Raw genomic sequence first — 23,754 nt, 5'->3', positions numbered from 1 at the left:
TCAGATGATTGTACAGTACCACTCATTTAGAAAATTGCTTTTCTTAACAATATATTCCAAATTCACACTGATGCAAGAACAAAGTGAGCCCATCTCTAGATCATTCTGTCAGTGTAATTATAGGGATCCTACCGACTAGATTTGGGAAAGCAGTCCAAAGTTTTCAGTAAATATTCCAGCATATACCCTTCTCTGAGCTGCATCACTTCTCCAGGTTCCCTTCTCATAAACCCTGGGAGGACAGTCCATCTGAAGCACATTTAAAAGTTTCAAACACACAAATACCAAACACTTTGTGAAATTAGGGCAATGGATAAATTAAAGGAACCTCTAGTTCATTTATTTAACTGGTGCCCAGGGACATGACTGATTGTGTGTTGTATGTGCAGCCTGTTGTCCAGTTGTTAATTGCTGAGAGTGTCATTGCTGAGGACAGTGGGAAATGAGAAACCCACATCATAACTTGATAGGTTTTTTCTCTTGTACTGTTCTAATCCAACAGCATGGGAATGAGCCACGACGATGATCATCAGCCCTGTGCTGGGAGGTCTCACATTATGTCTGGAGAATGGGTGAAGGGCAGGAACCCAAGTGACCTTTCCTGGTCTTCATGCAGCCGAGACGACCTTGAAAACTTCCTAAAGTAAGGATTGTGCTGAGTGTCAGAAATCCTACCAGGCAACAATCCACTTTGTTGCTTTAAAGTGAAAGTATTGACAATTTTCCTGCAGCATCTTTAAGCAGAGATTTCTGCAGGTCACCTACACACAGATTCCTGTCATTGATTTTACAACGACAGATATCTGTGTGTAGGTGACCTGCAGAAATCTCTGCTTAAAGATGCTGCAGTTTTATACGGTTGCTTTTACTGTCTTGCTATTAAATAACTTTTATTTTATTGAAACTTGACTTTGCTGGAGGTAATTCTGAGTGTTTTCTCACTCCTCATGTGTGTTGGTCTAAAACAATTCACTATAAACTTCTTTCCCATTGCACCCGTGTTTCAGCTCATCGTATTCAATTGTTAAGGAAGGATTTCTGTCCTGCTGCTTGTTAAGTCTCATGGACTGCAGGAAGCACTGGAATTGTCTGAACTCTGCAGTTCTAATCATAAACCTACAGTGCAGCTCTCTGACAAACAGTGCCTGGCACAGTGCTTTGTGCTATGAGTGGGTTCAGCATGGAAAATCTCCCACTCTGGGGGTTAGAAGTGGGAAAGAAAGGAAAGTAGTGAAAGAAAATGGGATATTTACTGCCACATTAAAGGCATGAATTAGAAAAAGGAGTTGCATCTGAACTCATCTGGTTGTGTCTGGCCCCTGATGTGACAGTGATATTCCACTTTGTAAAAGATTGTTGTGAAGGCAAAGAGAAAAATCTTTCCTTTATGCCTGTGATGGATAAGAAAAAATGTCAAGGGCTCAGAATTCATCTGGGGGAATTGAGGTGAGACACGATGGAAAACTTTCTAGCTGTCATTTCAAGGCTTGTGAAGCTTTGGGCTGGATTGCCTAGGGGCCAAATCGAGTCTCTCAGATTTCTAGAAACAGTTTTGACAGATGTTTAACCCAGAATGTTGTGGATGTCTGTCCTGCCTTGAGGCCTGAGGCCATGGGTGCGTTCCCAAGGCACTTTCTATCCACAGTTCTCAATGATTTAGAAGAGTTCCAACGAAAAACCAGTGCTTGACAGGAGACTCTGTTCAAGAGAGAACAGTGATCTCACACTGGTGCTTTCCCTAAAGGACATTTTCCTTGCTGCCCAGGTCCAAGGTGAGCACGTGCCTGCTGGTGACAGACCCCCGGAGCCAGTATTCGGTGCGGCTCCCTCACAAGCTGCCGGGCATGCACTACAGCGCCGACGAGCAGTGCCAGATCCTTTTTGGCACCAACGCCACCTTCTGTAAGAACATGGAGGTAAGAGCTCCTGGGCTGTAGCTGGGAACAAGGTGGGAAGTGGGAATAAAGCTGCTAAGCCCTGGGGAAGGCAAAAGGAGTCTGTACTTGCCTCAGTTTCAGCCCTGCTGGTGGGAAGGGAAAGGGCCTTGAGCGCCATGTCCGCAGCTCCTGCTCAGGCCTCATCCTTCCCCCACACTGCCCGTGGCAATCTCCCAGAGCACACTCACAAAAACTGGTGTTTGCACTCTGTTCCCTTTTGACATTGTTTTGCTGAAAGGCTCTGCAGAGATTGTTTTCCTGGAAGTTCAGCTGAGGTGAAAGTCTCTCCTCACAAGAGTGTTTGGCTACTTGCACAGAGTCAGCTTAGAGGGCTGGCTGGTGTTTCACAGGCTTCACCTTCAGACCACTGCTGTGTTCTTAGGAGCTGACTCTGCTCTGTGCTGAGGAAATACTGATGTCTGCTTGTTTCCTGAGGCTTTACAGAATTCTGTGCAGAATCTAGGTTTTCTAAGCACCACGTTTTTTCATCAGAATTTGGGTGTAGTGTGCTTGTATCATGGGGTTGGTTGGCAAAATGGAAACATTGATTGTTGGTGTCTCTAGAAGTAGGTTGTGTTTGAGATGAGGCTGTTGGACTCATCCTCTGGAGTTTAGACAGCCAAACTTTTCATAAGGTCTTACACATAATCAGATCTTTTAATTCTGAGCAGATCTTATCCCCTGCTTTAGACAGGGAGTGAGGTAGTGCCTGCTTCCAATGTGGCCTTAAAGATATTAAAAAAAAATGTAATGAAGCTGTGTTGGGTCATCAGCACCAGCTGGCAGCTTCCCATCCTGACAGGTTTCTTGCTTTTAATAATTGGCCATTTGTATTTTTCAGTTGTCCCTCATTCCCATTCTGAACAAGCTTGGGATCTTAAATCAGTGTTAAGAAAGAAAATAATAATCAGAGATAACTGAGGTTTCTAAGTGCCAAATTACTAAAACTGTTGAACACATGCAAACCCTGGGAAAATGCTCTTAGTTTTACATTAGCTGTTTTATTTATTTTGGACTTGGAAACTAGCTAATATAAAACAATAGGAAAAGAATCTGGATAGGTTGTCTTTCCCAGCTCCATCAAGAAAATGCAGACCACCAGGACTACTGTACTGGAAGCAAAGTGTTAGAATATAGGTCTGTAAAGAAAACCTCAGATTTACCCAGCATGACTCAAGTTCTTCCACTTGTGTGGGTGTCACCCAGCTGGATTGCTCTTGGAAGAGATTTTTGCTATTTCCCTTGTTGTGATAAAAAACCATTTTGTTTCTGGATATTCCAGTGCCTGATGAGAATGTCAGCCCGCTGGTTGGTGGTCAGCATTTCTCACACAGGAGTTGTGTGTCCAGTCTGGAATTGCTTCAAGGACTTCTTGTTTGCCAGAATAACGTGCCAAGAGGCACCCTTCTCTGTGAGATACAGCAGGTGTTTGTGTCTCCCAAGATTTTTTACCAGTCTAATTATTTGGCACTTTAGAACACAATGAAAAATATGGTCTTTTTCTCCATCTCTTGTTTCCCCTGAAAAAGCAGCATATTTTGTGAGGACATTGGTGCTTCCTAGTGAAAAGCCTGGTAGAAAACTTCAGCAGATTAAAACCAATTTGCAGTCCCTTCTTTAGGCTTATTTCTGTTGCAGATGTGCATTAAGAATTAGCATTCACCCTGTGAAGCTCTGGATCAGTTATGTCATATGCCATTAATTTAAGCAAATGTTTACATCCTGTTATGCTACTCTGATTTGGTGTTTGATGGCAAGGAAAGGAAATTCTTTAGAGGAAATGATCACTTTTGATTTTTAAACCTCTGAAATTTGTGTTCCTTTCACCTTTGTGTTCCTCAGGCCTCATCTGCAGAATACTTGTATCATAAGTCTCAAAGCTGTCTACAAAAATATGAACTAAAAAAAAAATTGGCACTGGTCATTGGCATTAGCTGTAGAAATTATTGGCAAATACAGCTGTCTCCTCTTTTAGCCAATGGTAATGTGGTATTTTTAATTCAATAAAGTATTAAAAAAATCTAAATGTAAAAGCAATAAACATTGACAGTAAATATTTGTTACGAAAAGGAAATAAACTTCAGGAAATGAGCCTGCTCAATCTTTTTATGATTACATGTGTCTGCTGCCTATTTTCTTATATAATAAAAGAGTTACATTACAATATTTCTTTGGAGATAGTTGAGCTACATAATTATATCAGGCAAACTAGAGGCCCTATATTCAAAAATGCCCTGCAATTTGGTTTAGAGCAAACTTCAGAGGTTAGATGGTTCCAAAATTTCTACATTTTTGAGAAACAGCAGAAAATTTCTGTGCAGTAAGCTCTCTTTTTTAACAGCATCAAAGCCCAATTTTTTGAAGGAATGTAATCTTTTCTTTCACTGAGAGTCAGGTCCCTCAATGCTTGGCAGTGGCTGGGCCTCCGACACCAGTCCAACAAGATAGTTAAGCCATGAATATTCACCCTTTTCTGAATATTTGAGATTGCATCCCCAAAATTATTCTTCCATTTTTGTATGCCTTAGAACAAAACTGTAGCTCTCAGGTTTATAAGTTTGCCAAACCAGCTATCCTGCAGCTATTCTGGTCCAAATTTACAGAACAGAAATTAAAACATATGAGGAAGGCTCATCTTTACATACACAAAACCTCGACATTTCTTTCTCCTTTCCTTCTCCATTTTAATATACTAAAAATTTGAGTTTATGATAATCAGAGGATCCATAGTCTGTTGTAATCTATGACCTCCAAGATGTATAATTTAGGATTTGGTTCTGTGGCCTCGGTGTTGGGTAAGATTTTCTAGTGTGTGTCACCTCTTTAAGGAGCTGTGGATCAGGCTTTTAGCCTGGATTCCTGTTAGGGCAGGGATCAAGTGTCCAAGACAAGGTTGGATGGGGCTTGGAGCACCCTGGGATAGTGGAGGGTGTCCCTGCCTGTAGTAGGGGATTGGAACTGGATGAATTTTAGGGTCCCTTCCAGCCCAAGCCATTCTCTGATTCAATGATTTCACATATATTAATGAATCTCTCAGCACCCTTCAGTAGATCCCCCTTCATATCCAAGTTACAGAGTTTTCTCCTGGAATATGCAAAGGGAACAAAGTGCTTTCCCATGGTGCTTTCTGTTCATCTTTCCCATTGCAAATATCAGGCATTGTCTGATCCATGCAAGTACTTCTCTAGCAGGATGTACAAGTGTGCTGTGCCATGCCAGGCATGCTGGCTGTCTCCGGCAGGGAAGCTGCACAGCGTTGGCAGAGCTTTGGCCCACCTAAAAGGCTACACAGTCGCTTTTATTTAGAGGGAGACAAGTTGCTTTTAGCAGAAATTAAATAGATGACTGTGTCATTCTCAAGCTTTGAGCAACATCATGATAATTGCAGGAAAAGCTGGACAGAAATGCACCTCTGACACTGCCCAGGGTGTAATCAGTGCACCCCAAACACAGAGATCCCGGGGGGCTCTGGCTGCTGAGTGGCGATGTGAGTCCAGGGCTAGCATGGGAGCAGTCGTGCAAATTACAGGCAATTCAACCTGTCTGACCTCTGTCCTTCAGCTCCACACTGGGCTATGAATCAACCATTGTGAATTCATCTGACCCCTCCGAGAGAGGAAGCAGAGAGCTCCAACCCCAGCCAGGCAATGATGCCTGGAGAGCAGGAGTTAACCCTTTGCTCTCCCTGTGTTAATTCCAGGAGGAATAGCACAGGTGGTTTCTGCTCAATCTCTCAGGGAGCAGAGATGGTGTTTCTCCCTCAGAAATTCATCAAAACACATTTGAAACCTCTCATGGAAACTTTCTACGTGTTTAATCTTTATTTTTCAGGCTGGCATGCCTACCAACAGAGGCTTTTGCACTGAAATCATATTTATGGAGAAAAAAAATGTGATTTCTATCTCATGTACGATTTGGCTTTTTGTTTTATAAGCGTTTTGGCTTATTTATTATTAACACATTTTTGTGGGTTTTTACGTAACCATTATCGTCCAACATTGCTCTGAGTCAAAACTGGGCTGAGGCTGGAGTGGCACTGGGAGGAGATTAGCTCTGCTACTGAGAGATTTTTTTTCCTAGCAAGGGACACTGTCAGCTTAGTTGTAGCTAGGAATGTGATTTTTGACATAGCACTGTTTTTAGAAATATTAAACCAGCTAGAATTGGCTCCACTGTTTTTCTTAGGTTCAGGTTGTTTTTTAACAAATATAGGTGTTTTCCAATATCTACAAGCTACAGAACAAGAGGGCAAAGTTGATTGCAAGCCAAAGGAGACAAAGTAGATTTCTTGGCCAATATGGAGAAGGAGAGGAACCAAAAACAAAGTAAAGAAAAACCAGCAATTTTAATGATCAAGTGGATTTTCTGTACGCCTTCAGTTTGCATATTTGCTGGTGTGGTGAGTATAATTCAGCAGTTGTAGTTACTCTGTGGTCTTGATCTTGCAAAGAGACTGCTGGAGTGGCCTTTTGGGCTCTGTGCATGGGAATCAATGGGCCTCTGTTAGCCTTTTCTCTGCAGGGCCATTTGTGAGATGCAGACCATGATAGTGAGCTCTATTATTTAGTAACATATAGAGTATTTACAAGAATATGGTAATTAGATAGAAAACTGGTTTATCCTGAAAATAATAGGTTACATTGTCATTTTCTATACAGCCAGGGACTTTGTCTACAAAGTAATACTAATAAATCTGGAAGAGGATGGTTTGGCTTTTCTTGAGGCTTGCAGGACAGAAGCCTGAATTAATTCTGAAATAAAATGAGCAGATTTTTTTTTTTTTTTAGAAGTAAAGGTACAATTAACTTAATTGCCATTCTGTAGTTTATAGTTTTCCTTGTGTAGGTTGTTAGAATTCAGACTGTATTCAGATTGTCTGTTTCTGTGAAGCTGAAGTATCCTATTTCATTGCTTCTGTATGTTGCAAAAATACCTTTTTCTCTTTATTTTCAGTGGAAATGCTTTTTGTTTAAGAGAGAGAAAGAACGAGAGAGAAGCAGAGTTCCTGCCTGGGCAGCACAGCCCAGTTTACAATTATTGGAATGCTTCAGAAATTTTTGTACGTGTTTCAGTTTGGAAGATGGTCAAAACACATTCTGGTGCAGTGGTTTAAAGAAAAATAAAAAGAGAGAAGGGAAGCAAAATAAAATTATAAAAATACAACGTGGAAATTTCAGAATATAAACATAATAAACTCTTAACAATAGGATAGAGAGCCTATTAAGAATTAAACACTTGAGCTTGGCAGTTCTTCATTTCTTATTAAGTCAAGGGGAGAGAGAAAGAATTAGTGTAGCCTTGTGATGTGGCATCTACTGCTAAAGTCTGAACTTCACAAAATTAGCCAGAATACGATTGAGTATCAGCCTGAAAATAGTGTATAACAAACTTGAAGGGCATTCAGACTTCTCCCACTGGCCTGCTGGGAACTTCCCATCTGCAAAACACTTCAAGAGAAACTCCGTAATTTTCACAACCACATCTGAATGGTGTGTGTACATATCTATATTTATTTTGCTGTCCCTTGCTTCTCTTTTCCCATGGCCAAGAAACAAAATCCATTATTTCATTCTTTTGATTTTCCTATTTTTCTTTTTTAATGGACAACTCTGCCTGTTATTCAAAAAAATCAATGTTTTTCATATCTGACAATCAGGTGTTAAGGCCTGAGGAGCTGACTGGGAGCTGTTGAGTGAACATTACTCTTAAGAACAGCTCTTTTAGACATTGGTAATAAGTCACAGTACAAAATTCCAATAATTTAATTAAAAAACTGTTCCAGTGCTTTATTCTATGTGTTACTGCTTCCAGGTTTGACCATGTAAAGACACTTCTATGATTTTTCCAGCTGATGTGACACGTTTGTGTTGTGTTCTGTCATTTGAGATGCTAAAACCTGGGCTCAGTAAAGCTGAAGAGCACACACAGTGTTGGTAGGAAAGTGCATAAAGCTTGTCCTTTTCTCCTTGGATTTTTTCATGTCTCTGAATCTCTGGAGCTGGTGACATGAGTGCCCTATAGGCACTGGAAAGATTTGTATTCAGCATAATGTTTTGCCATAAAAGTAGCTTGTGGTCTTATGAATACTCTCTTTCCAATCTCTTTCTTTTGACTATTAATTCAATTCCAGGTACATGAAAAAGTTAAATAAAACTGATGCTTTGCAAAGAAATGTTTTAGACTGTGGAGGTTTTTAGTTTTCCTTGAGAGCACCAGAGACAGCTGAAACTAGAGACGGTGTTTTCCTGTTTCATTATTTGCTTCCCAATGTACAGTTTAAAAAAAAACCAAAAAGTGTTGTATTCCTTTGTGCCTTCCTTGCAGTCTGGGAGTCTTCCACTGCTTGTCTGGCATGATCTTGGAATATCAGCTTTAGACACAGGTCAGCAGTTTGGCCACTGAGACATGGATCCGAGTTTCACAATTATCTTGTCTGGGTCAACGTGGCTCCTTTCCAAAAGTGTCTTCCAGTTTTGCAGGATTTGAGTTTGGAGCACTTCTCATCTCATTTTCAGCAGCGAGAAGCTCCATAACAACACTCCTCACCTCCACTGAGATTGCTGTAGGTTGTTTATGCACCCAAAATTAAAGACAGTGATCATGTAGAAAATGGGGGCATTGTTTTTCTTACCTTGTGTAAAGAGTTGCTGCTCAGAAGTATCCAGTGAGGCTTTGAGAATGTTTGCATTGTGCTTTGAACAGGAAAGCAAGAGTAAATTGTGTGTTTATTGTACCTAATAGGTATTAATTAGGATCCCATTCATAAGCGTATTTTCCCTCCTGGTTAGCAATGTGCTGAGCCAAAACCTTGGCAAAATAAGAGTTCTGGTACTTCATTGAAAGTCAACCTACTTAGAAGCAAACCTGTATGTTATGAGGTCTCTTGCTCCTCTCCCTTAAGGTTGTTTATTCTTCCTAAGTTCTTATTCGTAGTCCCCTCATTTTGACAAAAAAATTAGTTTAATTCTGCTGCTAGAAAGAAGAGGTTCCTCTTTCCAGTGGGTAGCAGAAACAAATTCATCTCCAGGAGAAATAAGTGTTTCTTTCCTTGGATGCAGACAAGGTGAAGGAGTGAATGTATAGGGAATGAAAAACTTCTGTAGAGTTGTTTCATGATGGGAAGGACATCTTTATTCATTGGATTCTCTTTATGCTTTGAAGGTTTGGAAGCTTCCCTTGCAGGTAATAATCTGAGGGTTTGAGGTGGGGAAGTCTTGTGAGCCCACATGAGGTCACGGGGCAGAATCATGCGGATTTTAGCAGCAGGGGTGATGCAATAGCTACCCCAGAAAGAGTTCCAGACCTGCTGCCTGTGGGCAGGGAGCTGGCTGCATGAACTCTGCCTTCTCCTCATTCCCAGCTGCAGCACTGAGCTGAGTAACTGAAAATAGATCCCTTTGCTGAGCCTGAGTGCTGCACGCTGTGAGTCCTCGTGGGGATGGAGTCCCAGGGAGGGGAAACCATCCTGGAAAAGTGGGGAAAGGTGGGAAGGGGCAGAACCAGAGCCTGGCTTTAGCTGGAGCAGGCAGTGACACAGGAGCCTGTGGCTGAGACACTGAGCAGAGAGCTCTGAGCAGCTCTGCTTCAGCTCATCTCCCAGCAGACTTTCAGCAGGACATTTAATCCCTTTCTGTTCCTCATCTTTCCACCTAGAATGGAGTGATAAAACTTCCTTTATCCCCAAGCTCCCAGGAGTCTGTTTAGATGGTGAGATCTTTGGGGCAGAGAAAACACCTGGCACAGGGGGCCCCTTTGTCAGATAGATGCCATTATAATCCCTGTAATCGGAAGCGCCGCTCACCTGCCGAGCACATCTCTCCCATCTTGGGAGTTTCCAGATCGTGACCTCTCCCAGGACTGGTTCCTAACAGCTGTGCAGACAAGCTTCCCTATCTCCCAGGAGTTCCTGAGAGTCTGAAATTTGCACCTTTATAAATATTTCATTTTATTTCAGTTTCTAATTTTATTTTATTTTTTTCTGTATAAATTCCCTGAGGGTTAAGCTGAAAAAGTATTTCTTTTTTAAATTTCTTTTTTAAAAGTAATTTAATTTTATTGAAACACTATTTCTCAACAGCCATCTCGCTTTTTAAAATTTTATTTTGCTCTTGGAAATATTTCAAACTGGGAGCTGATCCAAAGATGACCTTTCCCTACAGACAGTTTCAACAAATCAATATTTTTCCAGTGCGAAATATCTATCATTGGAAAATCCTCCCTGGCACTTTTTGAACGCTGTAGGGAATGCTTTGCAGGCAGGGACCTGCCATCTGAAAGCTGGTTGCTGAATGCAGAATTAGCCCTAATACAGTTCTTTTGATGCCTTCTTCTGTATCAGTATAAGCTCTGAGCTGCCACTCACATACAACAACTTCCTTTCAAGTCCTGCCATTTCTCACTTGGATATTTCCCCACAAAGCTGCTTGTTTAACCATTAAAGTCACTGCCACTGCTTTGCTGTTTAATGGGGAGTTTTGTTTGGGTTCCTATTGTAGCTGAGGAGGATACATGATCTCTTTTGAAAAGAGCTGTTAGCATGATAAAACATCTTAGGGATATGCAATCCCAAAGCTGATGGTTTCATCTTTGCTGGGGTATCTGAACACTATTAAATGCAGGGGACTGGGCTGACGAGGGCCTGGGCTTTGTAGTGGTGTGGCACCAGAACAGAGCTCAGCACAGTTACCAGATCTTTGTGTAACTGTTTCCTGAAATATGCTTTGCATTTAGGATTCTGAATCAAACACAGGGATGCTATAAAAATCCAATGTTTTCCATACCTCGAAGATGGGAGATTTCAGAAAGGTTGGTGTTACTGAGAGAGGTATTTCATTTATTTATCTCCCTACAACTGTGTGTGTGTATATGTGTATGTATGGGCATAAACACACACACATATACACGCACACACACACACACACACCTGTATGTGAATATTTTACACCCTCTGTATCCCTGTTTTGCAGGTACAAGCACACGTATTTGAGGTGATCTCTGCCCATTGCTTCCCCATGCCATGGCTCATACTTGGGTGTGTGACCTGGCTTTATCGCCTTCCATGTTGTTGTGGGCTATGGAGGGATTCTGGTTGCCAGCCAAAACTGTACAAAAAGCTTTTTCATTTTTATGGCTTCTTTTCTACCACCACCCACTCTGTCTTTCCAGTTTTACATCAAAGAGCAGAAATTAACCCTAATTTACGTGCAGTTTATGATCCAGGGACCTGAAGCTGAAGCTGAAGCTGAACAAACACTGGTCTTGCATAATGCAGATATTTAGCAATGGTGCTTCTGTGTGTCAGGAACAACTTCTTTAGGGATGCAGTGAATTCCATCACATCTTCAACCAGAATGTTCCTTTGACAGGAAGCACAAGCAGAGAGTTTCTTTCTGGGGGCAAAATTTCTGTCTGGGTCATTCAAGAGGTCTGGCTGAAGTGTTTCTGCTGAAGACTGGAAAAGTGGAAATACTTACTGTCTGCATCTTTCATTTCCAAAGCTTCCCTTCATTTTACAGATCAATATTGTCCCCAGCCACAGTTTGGAAGGAGGTTTTGCTGGTAGTGCTTTCACACTGTGGTTTATTACCTAGATTTGTGCTCTTCCTATAATGCTTATGGATGGTTAATTGATGTACTTTTTTGATTTTAGTCCTCTCCAGAAGGCAGGGGGTTGAGAATCTGGGGTGGAACAATGAATTTCTCAGCAAGCTCTGAAGTCTCAGCCTTGTCAGTGCTTTTGCCTCGCTATACCTATCAATAAAACACTGTGTGATGTCCTCATGGCTAATTGGTGCTTAAGTGCTTTCAGAGCTGTGGGTAAACCACTAATTAGTCACAGTTATTTAGTCAAAATTACTAAAGACTGATATTTTCCCATATGCTCTATTTCTTCAGAGAAAATGTCTTGAAAATTCATTGATTTAGGTTTCCCTGGAGTATTTGCTGTTGTTTGTTTGTTTGACATGACTTTCTGCATTGTGGTTAATACAGATGCTGAAATGTGCTGTCTGCTTCCAGTTTTTGTGAATGTTCTTTGGGTTGAAATAGTGCAAAATCCTCTTTCCAGATAGAAATGTGGAAATGGAGCAGGATGCAGATACTGCTGTGATAACTATTTTGTTTCAGTATGTTCTACATCATCGCTGGGACTGGGATTTATCTCGTCTGCACCCTCTCTTGTACAGATCTATTTTATAGAGACATGATCTGTTTTATAGAGACATACCAACATGCCTGTACACAAAACACACATGCACCCACAGTCTCTTACATTACATTGGGGAAGAAGCATGAGTCTGAAGCGTGTTGACTCAACTATTTAATGAGGTGCAATAAATCTTGACAAGACCAGCTGGCACAAGAGCCAAGTTTCTCATCTTTTTACCATTACACTGAAATGTGAACAATAGTGGAAAAAAATGTAAGTCTTCTTTGTTCTTCTTTTGGTACTCAGCTATGTAGCACTGTATTGAAATCATCCACTTCCATGGAATGCAAAGCATGGTGGATGCTGTGGAAAATGTTACCGGTGCAAAGGTCCCTTTTCCTGGTGCTTTTTCTTAAATTCTGGAAACGTTTTGATCTGGCAGGTCACAGCTGTGGTCAGCACTGGGATCCCTGCAACACACACTGGCTGAGCACAGCAGGAATGATCTCCAGAATATTCCCAATCTTTGACCCTGCCTGTCACCAAGCTCCTCCTTTGCTGCACAGCACACCAGGACATCCTTTCCTCTTTCTCATTCCACCTTCTCCCCAGAGGCATTGCTGGCTGATTATCGCTACCACCAGCTGCAGTTACTTGAGTATCTTTTTTTAAAAATAGGAGTAATTAAGCATCTTGGACATCTAAGCATTTGGCATGGTTCCAAAGCACCCAGCGTGGCCTCCCATATAGGATTCCTTTTTAATGGACCAGATTTATTCTTGTGAAAAGAAATCTGTTTAAATAGCACACTTTTTGTTTGGGGTAAGTTTTGTGCCTGTCAGTGGCATCCATCAATCTCTTTCATGTTTCCAGCCTCACCACTTAATGCCAATCAACCCTTAAAAAATAATTGCTCCCAAACCAACTGGATGCCTCCGGATTCACTTGAGAAAGACTGCCTGAGCTTTGAAGTATATCCCATAATGATGGCTGGCATCTCCAAAAGTAATAACTGCACCTCCTTGCTTTGTGATTACAGCATTTGATGTGTGCTGGGCTCTGGTGCCTGGTGGAAGGAGACACATCCTGTAAAACAAAGTTGGACCCCCCTCTGGATGGCACCGAATGTGGCGCAGACAAGGTAATCAGAATGCTCAGCAGCAGTCACCTTTTGTTTCCCAGCATTGGGAATAATGTTTCCAAGCTGTTCAGTATTTGCCATAAACCCATAGCTGGTTGTGATCTGGGTTGTATTTGAGGTAAAAAGTGTGCAGAGCATTTAGCCTAACATTTGGGGAGTGGCGAAAGATGGGGAAAGAAAAAAAGATTACTTAAAAACTTTATCATTTCTATAAGTAGCTCAAATTCAATGATGTTCTGTTCTTTTTGAGGTATAATTTGCTGTGTTTGTTTTTATTTGTATTTTTTGGAGCTTACCTGGTTTGGTAACTATCATCCCCCTACATACTGGTTTTTGACTCTAATTTTTTTTTTTGTCTATGGTATAGTTGGGGAGGTAAGAAAGGGTAAAATTAAAAAGCCTGGTTGCTGAGATCAAGGATTGGAGCCTTTACTTTGCTTGCAAATAAAGATAAACAATGACAAGAAAAACTGGGTCCTGGAAACCATGACAAGGAAACAGAAAAGAAGGGGTTTTAGGCCCATGTTTTTCTAACTGGAGGAGTCCTAGTGACTCCTTCATAAGGTTTCTTAGCAGTGCTCACTGTGTCACATCCTGGACAGGCCAAGTTTGCTGCTTGGTCAGGAGCCAGCACAACCTATTAGAATCAGAACGGTTTGGGGCTTCAGCCAAGTTAGGTCCAAAATACTTCAATCCTTTTGTACATACTGGGAACAGTGCTGATGAAGGCATTGCTTTGGGGCATAATTTCTTGGACTCTATTTCTGTGAATCGTGGGGTTTTAAGTCTTAGTACTTAGATAATTATCTGCTTTATAAAGTAAGGGGCTCAGTTCTGTGATTGTTTTTTTAATGACAGAACTCCCTTCAGGGGCTTATTGAGAGTGATACTTAAATTTCTGCATTTCACCTCCTCCCATCCTCCTTCTCCCACTGCCATCTCACCAAAACCTCGAGTCCCTAGAAACTTAACTGTGGACTTGTTGCAATCCCTCAGACATTCTTTAAAGTCCACCTGTGCAGGGTCAGGGCTTCTTCCCAGGCTGTGCTAACCTGATTGCCTTGCAGTGGTGCCGAGCTGGGGAGTGTGTCAGTAAAACCCCCATCCCTGAGCACGTGGATGGGGACTGGAGCGTGTGGAGCCAGTGGAGCATGTGCAGCCGGACGTGCGGAACTGGGGTGCGCTTCAGGCAGCGGAAATGCGACAACCCCCCGTAAGTCCTCACACCATCCTGCCTCCTTTTGCCATGCTGGAAGCCTTCTCCCTCTTGGGCAGCCCTTGCTGCAAGAGCACAGGGGAGTAATGGGCAGCAGAGCTGTGCAGATGCCCTGAGAAATTTCATTCACAAGCTGCAGGTCAGAATCCTGGAGTGACTTGAAGTAGATTCTGTGGAAGTGGCTTGAAGGATCACCTTTGGAAGTTTCCCATTGCAGTGATTCAAAGATAGATACAGTTGAAGTAGATACATGTAGTTTGGCAGAAAAACTGATGCTGTGCTTCCCCTCCAGCACTACAGTGAATGAGGAGGGGCTGATCTGGATCTATAGACCAAAGTGAGCCAATGTGCCTTCGAGACCAGTTTTGCAGGGAGTGGTTGCCCTGGGTTTGGTGTGTAGTGCAGTGGCTGACAATGACCAGAGTGTCCCAGACCTGTGTTGTCAAAGCCCTTTGAGCTACTCTATAGGTCAGGATGTGCTGCATAAGAACAGGAAGTTTCTCATGCATGCAGGGAGCCCTGGGTGCAGTTTAGCGTCTGCACAGTGACTACAAACAAGCTGATCTCTGCGTGGGCTTGGACTTTTTCTGATTCAGGATGAAGTGTAGATGTTGTCCTTCATCTCTCAGGTCGGTTGAGGCCCATCTGGAAGTCTCTTCATTGTTTTGGAGTCCTGAAGAGGTTACAATGGTACTGGCCACCCCAATTGTGTTTATTATAACTTCACAGCCTTGGGAGCAGCCCTCCAAGTGGAGTGTCTCTGACTTTATTCAGATTTTCTTCTACACACAAAGTACCCAAAGGTTTTCTTTTTAAATTGGGGCTGAAATTCTGCATAGCAACACAGTCGCTTTGAAGACATGCCTAGATGATGGATAGGTTCACAATTGCTGCTGTTGACCTGTAATCATGTGAAAAGGATATTTTTGTTTATTCCTCTCCTTATCTGAGCTGCAGTTGCATGTCTGTAATATCCAGGTTTGATTTTTAGCAGCTCATTTTCCTGAAAAGGGGACTGAGCTGGTTTCTTTGCTGTCAGCTACAGTGCTGACCAAACTTAAATCCATTCATCATCGTTCCTTAAATTACAGGAAATGCTCCTTCCAACACTGCACACTAATTTTAAAATTCTCTTGCTCATATACATTCTTGGCTGGAGATACACACGTGATCTTCTTTTGCTTCAAATTCCTGGCCTCAGCCCACTTCTGCAGCTGGTTTATTCACTGTCCAAAAATATTGGCTAAGGGATTTATCTTTTATTTTGTATATATTTGGTCTTGGGATTTTTTTTTTTTTTTACAGGAATCTCTGCTCCTGCCAGCTGACTCTTGAGCCTGTGGAACTAGCAGTATTTTTATACCAGTTGCTTCACTGTTTGATTTGGTTTTTCCTCTTTATAATTTCTTTGAGCATTTATTTGAGGTATGCATTGCCTCCCCATGGTTGTAAGGAATGGGTCATAAGCCAGTTTGCACGTGCAGACTTTCAAGTTGTACTGCCTTGTGTTCTTGTCTGGGCTTTGGGTTGTTGTTTACAGTTGGACTGAAGAGAAAACCACTGGCTTAAACAGAGCATCCCTTCTCCAGTCCCCTCTTGTTGTGTAAAAGGGTCACAGCAGTATGAATGGGCTTTGATTTCTTCAGTTCCATTAGTGGGTGGATTCTCTTGGCATAAATACAGTGAAAGGTGGCTGTGGAGTTGCCTAGTAGGAGATCTCACACAGTCACTGTTTCAGACATGGGCCAGGGTGCACTTGGGTTGCACTGTTTATTGGAAATCCCAGGCAGTGCTTGAGCTCTTAAGTGCAAGGCTTGGAACCTGGAATTCCAGATTCAATGCTTGTGGTTTTTTGTTTGTATTTTGTTTTATTTTGCAAAGAAAATACAGGCTATTGCTGAGAATTTGAGTTTTCCTTCTTCTCTGGAGATTCATAAATAAAAACAGACAGGTTTTGCAGGTGCTTAATTCTGATGCTGCATTAGTGGCCTTTTCTGCATGTTTAAAAAACAAATGTGTGGAATGGCATGGATTTCATGGATGGAGATTATGTGCAGCACAGGTTTGTTTCTGGGTACCCTGCCTACAGTGCAGGTTAGAGTTGCTTCTGTGGTATTTTAATTGCAAGGAGGACACGTGCTGAAGAGATGTTTGCTGTGTCTCCATCCTCAGGAGTGTCTGAGGCAAAGCAAAGGTGGGAGGGGGAAGATGGAACATTCTGTGTGTTGGTGCTGACGCTGGTTTTGTTCCCCACTGCAGCCCGGGGCCAGGTGGGAAGAACTGCCGGGGAGCCAGCGTGGAGCACACAGTGTGTGAGAACCTGCCCTGCCCCAAAGGGGTGCCCAGCTTCAGGGACCAGCAGTGCCAGGCCCACGACAGGTACACCAACAAGAAGAAAAGCCTCCTGACAGCTGTCATTGTCGATGGTGAGTTTTTTCATCTCCCTCTGTAATTCCTCACTGTTCTTTTGCTGCAGTTTCTCATCTGCAGGGCTCCCATTGTTGCTGAGAGGGCTGCAATAGGCCCCTTTTAGCTACAGCTGAAAGACTAATTACAATTAATTGTTCTTGGTGCCGCCCTGCTGTTCCTTTAGCCTTCTTAAGAGAACATGCAGAGTTGTCAATGCTTTACTCATCTTTTTGAAATGCTGGGAGAGAAGTGCCTTAATTTGATTCCCAGTCTGAAGTTGAGAATTTCAGACTGGGAATCAGAGAGTTGGGAATTTAAGTGCTAAAAAGTTCCAGTTAGTTTGGAACTGAAAAAAAAGGTGGATTCCTTGTGACACTTTTAAATTTATGTCACTTTGGGGCATCTCAGCATGGTTGCCTATCTCACTTGCAGTCCTTTAATGCTTCCTCTGCTGGATCGTGCTGTTCATCTGCTATTCAGCCAGATGTTGGGATATGAAGTGGTCTGGAGAACTTGTTCTTCTAAAATCACTGACTGTAACCTTAATTCTGTGAGACACAATGCTTTGATCATTCTTATCAGACTGCTGAATGTTCCCTGTAACAAATATCTTCCCTTTACAAACCGACAAAAGTGTATTGACAATTGGTTTTCTGTGCTATTAATGCCCAGTCTCATCAATGTAACCCTTTAAATAATGATATTTTAAAGTGAGAAAATGACAGGCCTAAACTGAAAGCCTCATGTTCCTTCAAAGATGAGATATCCAAATCCATTCATGTAGAGAATTCATCACCATTGCCTCAAACACTTGTGCTGTTGCCAAGGGCAGTTGTGTTTCTTTTCCCAGATAAGCCATGTGAGCTCTTCTGCTCCCCACTGGGCAAGGATTCCCCCGTGCTGGTGACAGACAGAGTGCTGGATGGAACTCCCTGTGGGCCTTATGAGACAGACCTCTGTGTACATGGCAAGTGCCAGGTGGAGTAACTTTTTGTTCTGTTTCTGATGTTAGGTTCAGTCTGGGGCAGCACTGTGTGGGTGGCTGGGAGGCTGTCCCTGACAAGAGGGGACAACCCTGCTTTATAATGCCTACTACAAGTGCTTCATGGCCCTGTGTCTTGGTCTGAGAATTGTGCTGGATGCCTGAGGTATGATATTATTCTTGAACAGCTGGGAATACCCAAAAATCACATTTGCTTGTGTGCAAGGCTTGGGTGGGAAGGGACTTCTGTGAGGGGAGCAGATTGGAGTGGAAGTCTGGCCTGCTTAACTGCTCTTTTTTGGCTATTAGAGAAATCAGTGATAAAAGCACTGAAACTGCAAATCAGCTTACAAATTGTCACTAGCCTGTTACAAGCAGTATCTTGCCAGAACCATGATGCTTTTCAGATCTACCTGGTTCCTTCTTAGAAATCTTGAGGAAGGTTTTCAGTACCAGGTGCTCATTGGCTCCTGCAGCTACCTGAGCCAAACTCTTCAGATTGAATGCCCTTTCCCTTAGAGTGATTGCCTATAACCACTGCAATGATTATTTCTCTCTAACCAAATTACACACACACCCAAAATGAGGTGTGGGAGATCTCTGTAATAAAACTTCATGGTTTGCTGAGAGAGTTTGTAACACATTTAATGCTAAGGAGGGAAGCTCTTAGCACTGATGCTTCAGGCTCCTCAAAAATGTAATGGAGTTGTGTAGACCCATATAAGATGGAGATTTAATGTGTGGACAAGGGAAGGGAGATGAGAAAATGTGTATTTAAAGATCATAAAAGACTGGAAGTTGTTTGGAATGGGTGCTCCTGGTGATGCTTTCAGGTCATTTGTCCCAGACAATTTGACAGGGCAGACCCTTGATGAGTTTCCTCTCACCTGGTCATGGAGCCTCTGTTCAAAGTGTGCTGCACACACCTTAGTGGTGGGACAGTTCACTTGGCTACAGCAGCCTTGCCAGGGCTGAATTCTTCCTGGCAGTTCTTCCCTTTAAGTTTCTCCTCATCTAGATTTGTGTCCTGTGGTAGGAGTTGCTCTTTCTGGTATTAACCTGCCCTGGTATCCACCAGAACAGCTTTTTAGCATCACCCTTTATTTCCACTAACTTCACTGGTTTGTCCTGGCAAACCAGAAAAGTTAGTGGAAGTAAATCAAAATTTGGCATTATTTCTGATTTCTGTGAGTGGTTAAGAAATGCCAATTTTTATTGCTTTGAGCTTTCCAGGCAGGGAGATAAATGAACACAATACTCACATTGGTGTGAGAGAGGCTTTGGAAGTGTAAAGCAGTTTTATTAATAGCAATACAAAGAGAGAAGTGAAAAATCTTGGGATTGAATTTTGCACTGCTGCAGGAGACACTTCCCACTGTTTCTTGACAAATGATGCTGAAGAGGCAGTTTTAATTCACTCTTTCTAATTTATTCCAATGAAGAATATGAACAGCAACAGTCTGGGGAGCCAGGGCAAGTTTGATTCTTTATAATACAAAGTGCTTTGCACATAGTGCCAGGTTCATGGTGCATCCCAAGTTACTTCATTTTTCCCTGTTTTTGGCTATAACTAAAAAAAGCTAAAAAACTTCTCATAAATAACCTTTTATAGTCAGGCCAGCTGTGCACCTCCAGCTGTGTGCCATTGACCATTACTCTGGGCTGGCCAGTTTTATTGCTCCAAACCTTCAGAACTGTCACAAATGGTAAATCAGACATCATGGCAAGACACGTTTTTTTCATCCAGGGAGGATCAGTAGCCAGCTCCCTCCAAATGAATTCCTTTATGAGCACAGAGCACTGGAGGTACATCACGAAAAGCAAATTGCACTCGGAGTCGGGGGCAACTGCCTTTAACTGTGCAGAGAGGTGATGACAGCTGCAGAACATTCAGTCCATTTGCATCTGGCTGAGAAAAAATGTGAAATGATCAGTTCAAGCCGAGCAGATTTGAAAGCCCTGTGAACTCATTTATAATACTCCTCTGCCATGTATGCAGTGCAGTGCTGAGAATTGCCATATGTGCCTGTGTACCCCATTTGCCACAGATATTTGTCTTACTAGCTGCCTATTAAACCAATTTAATTTATATTCATTTAATTACTTCTCTTCTTGTTTCTTTACCCAATGTAGACAAAGCCTGGCCATAAGCATTGCAGGGGGCCTGGAGAAGAGAATAAGTGCTGAAATCAGAGGGTGGTATTACTGTTATTTATTTTCTTATGTAATCCTTCTAGTTAGAGGCTCTCAAAGGCAGGAATGACACATTGTCAGTGCAACAGACAAATTAGCAGTAACCATTGCCTGTGAACATCTAGCCCAGGAAATGTAATACATCTTCTCCCTTCATTAGTTGCTCCTAAATGCAGCTCATGAATCGTTCTTGGATGATGAATGAATGTAGATGAACATAACAGAGAAAAAACTGTTGCAAAGGGAGGAGGGTTTTGAGAAGGAAAGCAGGAACAGATTCTCTGGAGCCCCAAATACATTTGAGCACTAAGGGAATTTTCCTTCAGTTGTACTTTGTGAAGTTCCTACAGTTTCACTTTAAAGCTGAACTCCAATCTGAAAGGTGTCAATGAAGCCTTTGGTGTCAGCCTTACTATCCCTGAAACAAAATCATCAAAAGCAGCAGCATCCCTGCATTTATCCCTTACACCTAAAGGCAGCTGGAGTGAGTAAACTTGGTTATTACTTTGATCATGCATAGAAGCACCAAAGAGCAAAGCCAGCCCTAAATTTAACATAGGGCTTCCTAAATCACCTAGACTTTTCTAGCCTTACTCCTTGTTTTTGAGATGAATCATAAAGGTCTTAATTCAATTTTTTCCTTGTTTGAGTTGCTTTTGTGGCTGAATATTTCAAATGCACCATTTCTTACCATTCTCTGAGCAAACTGGATCCCCTGTTCAAAGCGTGTGTTGGTCTTTGACCTTTTCTCCTCAAAATGCACATGGTCTTCTAGCAAGGAGAATTTATTTTCTCCAGAGATTTTTCAGAGAAGAAAATACGTAGCAGGCTGGAGAACAAGAGCAGCGTGATCTCTTGGAGGAGGAGGAGGAGAGTGAGTGCTCATTTAGGCTTTGCAGCAGTTTGCTTTCCCTGTGATGGGCACTGCAGCCATGGAGAAGGTGGAGTAGGGCACTGCAACCTGCACCTCACACTGGGTTCATCTTCTCCTATTTCTCTTCAAGTGGCAAATGGCTTTCAGGGAGAGGATTCCCTGTGGGTTTTTGTTCTTCCCTGGGCCCGTGGGGTGTGTGTTTGATGAGACAACACTCATGAGAGCAGGGCAGTTTCTAACCCCTTACAGTGCTTTGTTCTGTGCTGCTGAGGTTAATTCAAAACTGCTGGCAGAAGTGGAACTAAGAAAAGTGTCAGATGTCACTGAGCAGAGGAATGAGGAGAAGACAAGCTGCTCAGCTGACTGTTATGATGCACATGACCTTGTGCTGGCTTTTCTCAGAGGAGGATTAGTCTGAGCCTCATGACAGCATGAGAACTTTCCAGTGGGGACTACAGATTGTGCTTCAGGATGTAATTTAAGGTCTATGTGAAAAGAGAGACCTCCTGTATAGCTGAACTGGCTGGAGATCAAGGGCAGTCTTTGCTGTGATTTAACAATTTAAGAGGTGAAGATGTTTTGGCTCTTTCTGCAGTTTTCTCATGAATGTTTTGTCATATCACACCTCCTTTCAACTGGCTGGTGAATCCACACTATGTTTAATGGTAATAAACCACATATTAGGCTGTCCTAGCACAACAAAATCGTTACAGAGCTACATTTTCTGAAAGTGATTGTCATACTCTAGGAAACGGGAGCACAAATTGGAAAATAGACAGATTTTCAAAAATAGCTTCTGCAAACTGGACAGGCAGAGAGTGTCAGGAGAGTGCCAGAGGTGACAGAGGAGAAATTGAAGTTGTCTACTGGACCTGCTGCTGGCAAACAGTTTTTTATATACTTAGTACCCACTTTTTGCATTTGATTGATGCCTGCAGTTCTGGCTTTGTCTCCTCACTTGAGTATTTTCCATGTATTATTCATATTCCTGCATTGCAAACTGTGGTACAAGATGTTCCAGACTGGGTAGCTTGTCTCCATACAACAACTTGGCTTAGCACTGACTTTGATAAATTATTTAGTGCATGTGCACAGAATCCAGAAGGATTGTCTGAACTACAGAAACCTGTTGTATAATTGCCTTTTTGTTTTTTTCCATGTCTGGATCTGTAGCAATGTAATCTGAGGTTAAAAAGAGTATCAGGGATCTTGGTAAAACATAGTGAGTGACAAAACCAAGTTTTGTCGATATCCTACTAGTTTGTGGTGTACTTTGCAGTGGGGTATGAAAAAAAAACAAACCCATGCTATTTCCCCCAGTTTTTATTCCATGTTATCCCATGGAAAGCATGTGATAGAACAGAAGCAAAGGAGTTCCTGGGATGGGAAAGAGCTTTGTATTATTTGCATGTTCTCTCATGAACACAGAGGTTTTGACACATTGCATTCAATATCTATATGTGAAAAATCAAGAATTATTGTGTCTAATACCTCCATGAGCTGCTGAGGGATCTAAGCACAAAGTCAATGCAGGTGACATTGCAGATCTAATGCAGATGAGATAATGTTAATTTGAAATGGGAGGTGTCTAACTCCTGATCCAGCAGAGCTGTTCTGATTCAGACAAAATCTAAAGGCTTTGGAAATGACAGGAGGGTATTTGCTGAACTAACTCCTGTGTGGACTCCAATCTTTAGCACAGAATTTGTTGTGGAACAGAAATTGCAGTAACTCAGAGATGAACTGCTTGGTTAGGGACCCAGACTCACCTCACCCAGCCCTGACAGCCACCCACAACCCTCCACAGGGGCAGACGTGTTTAAAACATCAAAATAAGAATTCTATTCCCCTCAGATCTGAATGCCACTTGCTTACATCTGTACATTCCTGTTTCATGTGGTCCTTCCCTGGAGGTATCAATGGACATTGGATATTATGGACAAAAGGAATTGGCAGTGTAGATTAATCTGTCATAACCAGCCTGCTCTATACATGATTAATTTGCAAAGTGGCACATGTTGCATCAATATTTGTATTTGATCCATTGAAACAGCCAGTTAGTTCAGCATATGGGAAGCATTACAGTTTTGTGAGCCTACAATGTCATTTCTTGCACAGAGTGGGTGTATATAACAAAAATAATTGTGTTTATGTAGCAAAACATACCCTCACAAGCTGTATCAATTGAGCTCTTTCACAGCCATTGAAAATACAAATAAAAACATCATTAAAAAATATCCAAGCAATACAGAGAATAGTTCACACAGAAGAATCCAAGTGATATGTATTCAAAAGAGAAGAGTTTTCCTATGGTGGAGCCAGCTATGACTGAAGCTGCAAATACCACCCAACAAGCAGTACTTTCAGATGTTTAATTATAAAAATGAGAAGAAGGGGGAGGGAGAGAAGGAAGGGTGGATGGAGATACTGGCTTAAAGAGAATTAATTTCAGGCTTTTGGCTCAGAAAACATGCAGGTACCTGCCAATTTAAAGGTCAGTGGCTAGTTCCAAAATGTGGTTTCAGAGTAGGAGACTGCCTGGGTCAAAGAGCCTTAAGAAACCTGTGGACACATTTTTGACTGTCCGTGCTGAGCGTTTGAAGCCCTAAAATACTTATTTTCTTGCCATCATTCCCGTGTTTTAAAGCTGCTTCCCTTCTCACCAGTCCATTCAAGACTGATGGAACTGAAAGTATCCAGCAACTGCTGGATGGTCTGGTCCATGGATCAGTCTGTTCATCTGCAGGATAACTCTTGGGTCAGAAAACACACGGGAAGTGACTGTTACTTACAAGGTCTTCCTTTCTTCAGAATATAAAGCTTCCCCTTTCTGCTTCATAATTTTATAAATCCCC

At 42.1% G+C, this 23,754-nt stretch overlaps 1 protein-coding gene across 1 annotated transcript in view; it reads left to right on the top strand.

Annotated features, from left to right (window-relative positions):
* ADAMTS17 (ADAM metallopeptidase with thrombospondin type 1 motif 17) overlaps positions 1-23,754 on the top strand; it is a 155,731-nt gene that overhangs the window by 75,871 nt on the left and 56,106 nt on the right. The window contains exons 9-14 of the mRNA XM_056500189.1: positions 503-643; positions 1,766-1,916; positions 13,124-13,225; positions 14,293-14,438; positions 16,701-16,867; positions 17,701-17,828. Coding sequence (XP_056356164.1) covers positions 503-643; positions 1,766-1,916; positions 13,124-13,225; positions 14,293-14,438; positions 16,701-16,867; positions 17,701-17,828 — 835 coding nt within the window. The remainder of the gene's footprint in view (positions 1-502; positions 644-1,765; positions 1,917-13,123; positions 13,226-14,292; positions 14,439-16,700; positions 16,868-17,700; positions 17,829-23,754) is intronic.

This window comes from Oenanthe melanoleuca, chromosome 10 (genome assembly GCF_029582105.1).
Source record: "Oenanthe melanoleuca isolate GR-GAL-2019-014 chromosome 10, OMel1.0, whole genome shotgun sequence".
In the NCBI taxonomy this organism is placed as follows: Eukaryota; Metazoa; Chordata; class Aves; order Passeriformes; family Muscicapidae; genus Oenanthe; species Oenanthe melanoleuca.
The sequence above is the reverse complement of the archived record's forward strand: the minus strand, read 5'-3'. Positions and strand labels throughout refer to the sequence as shown.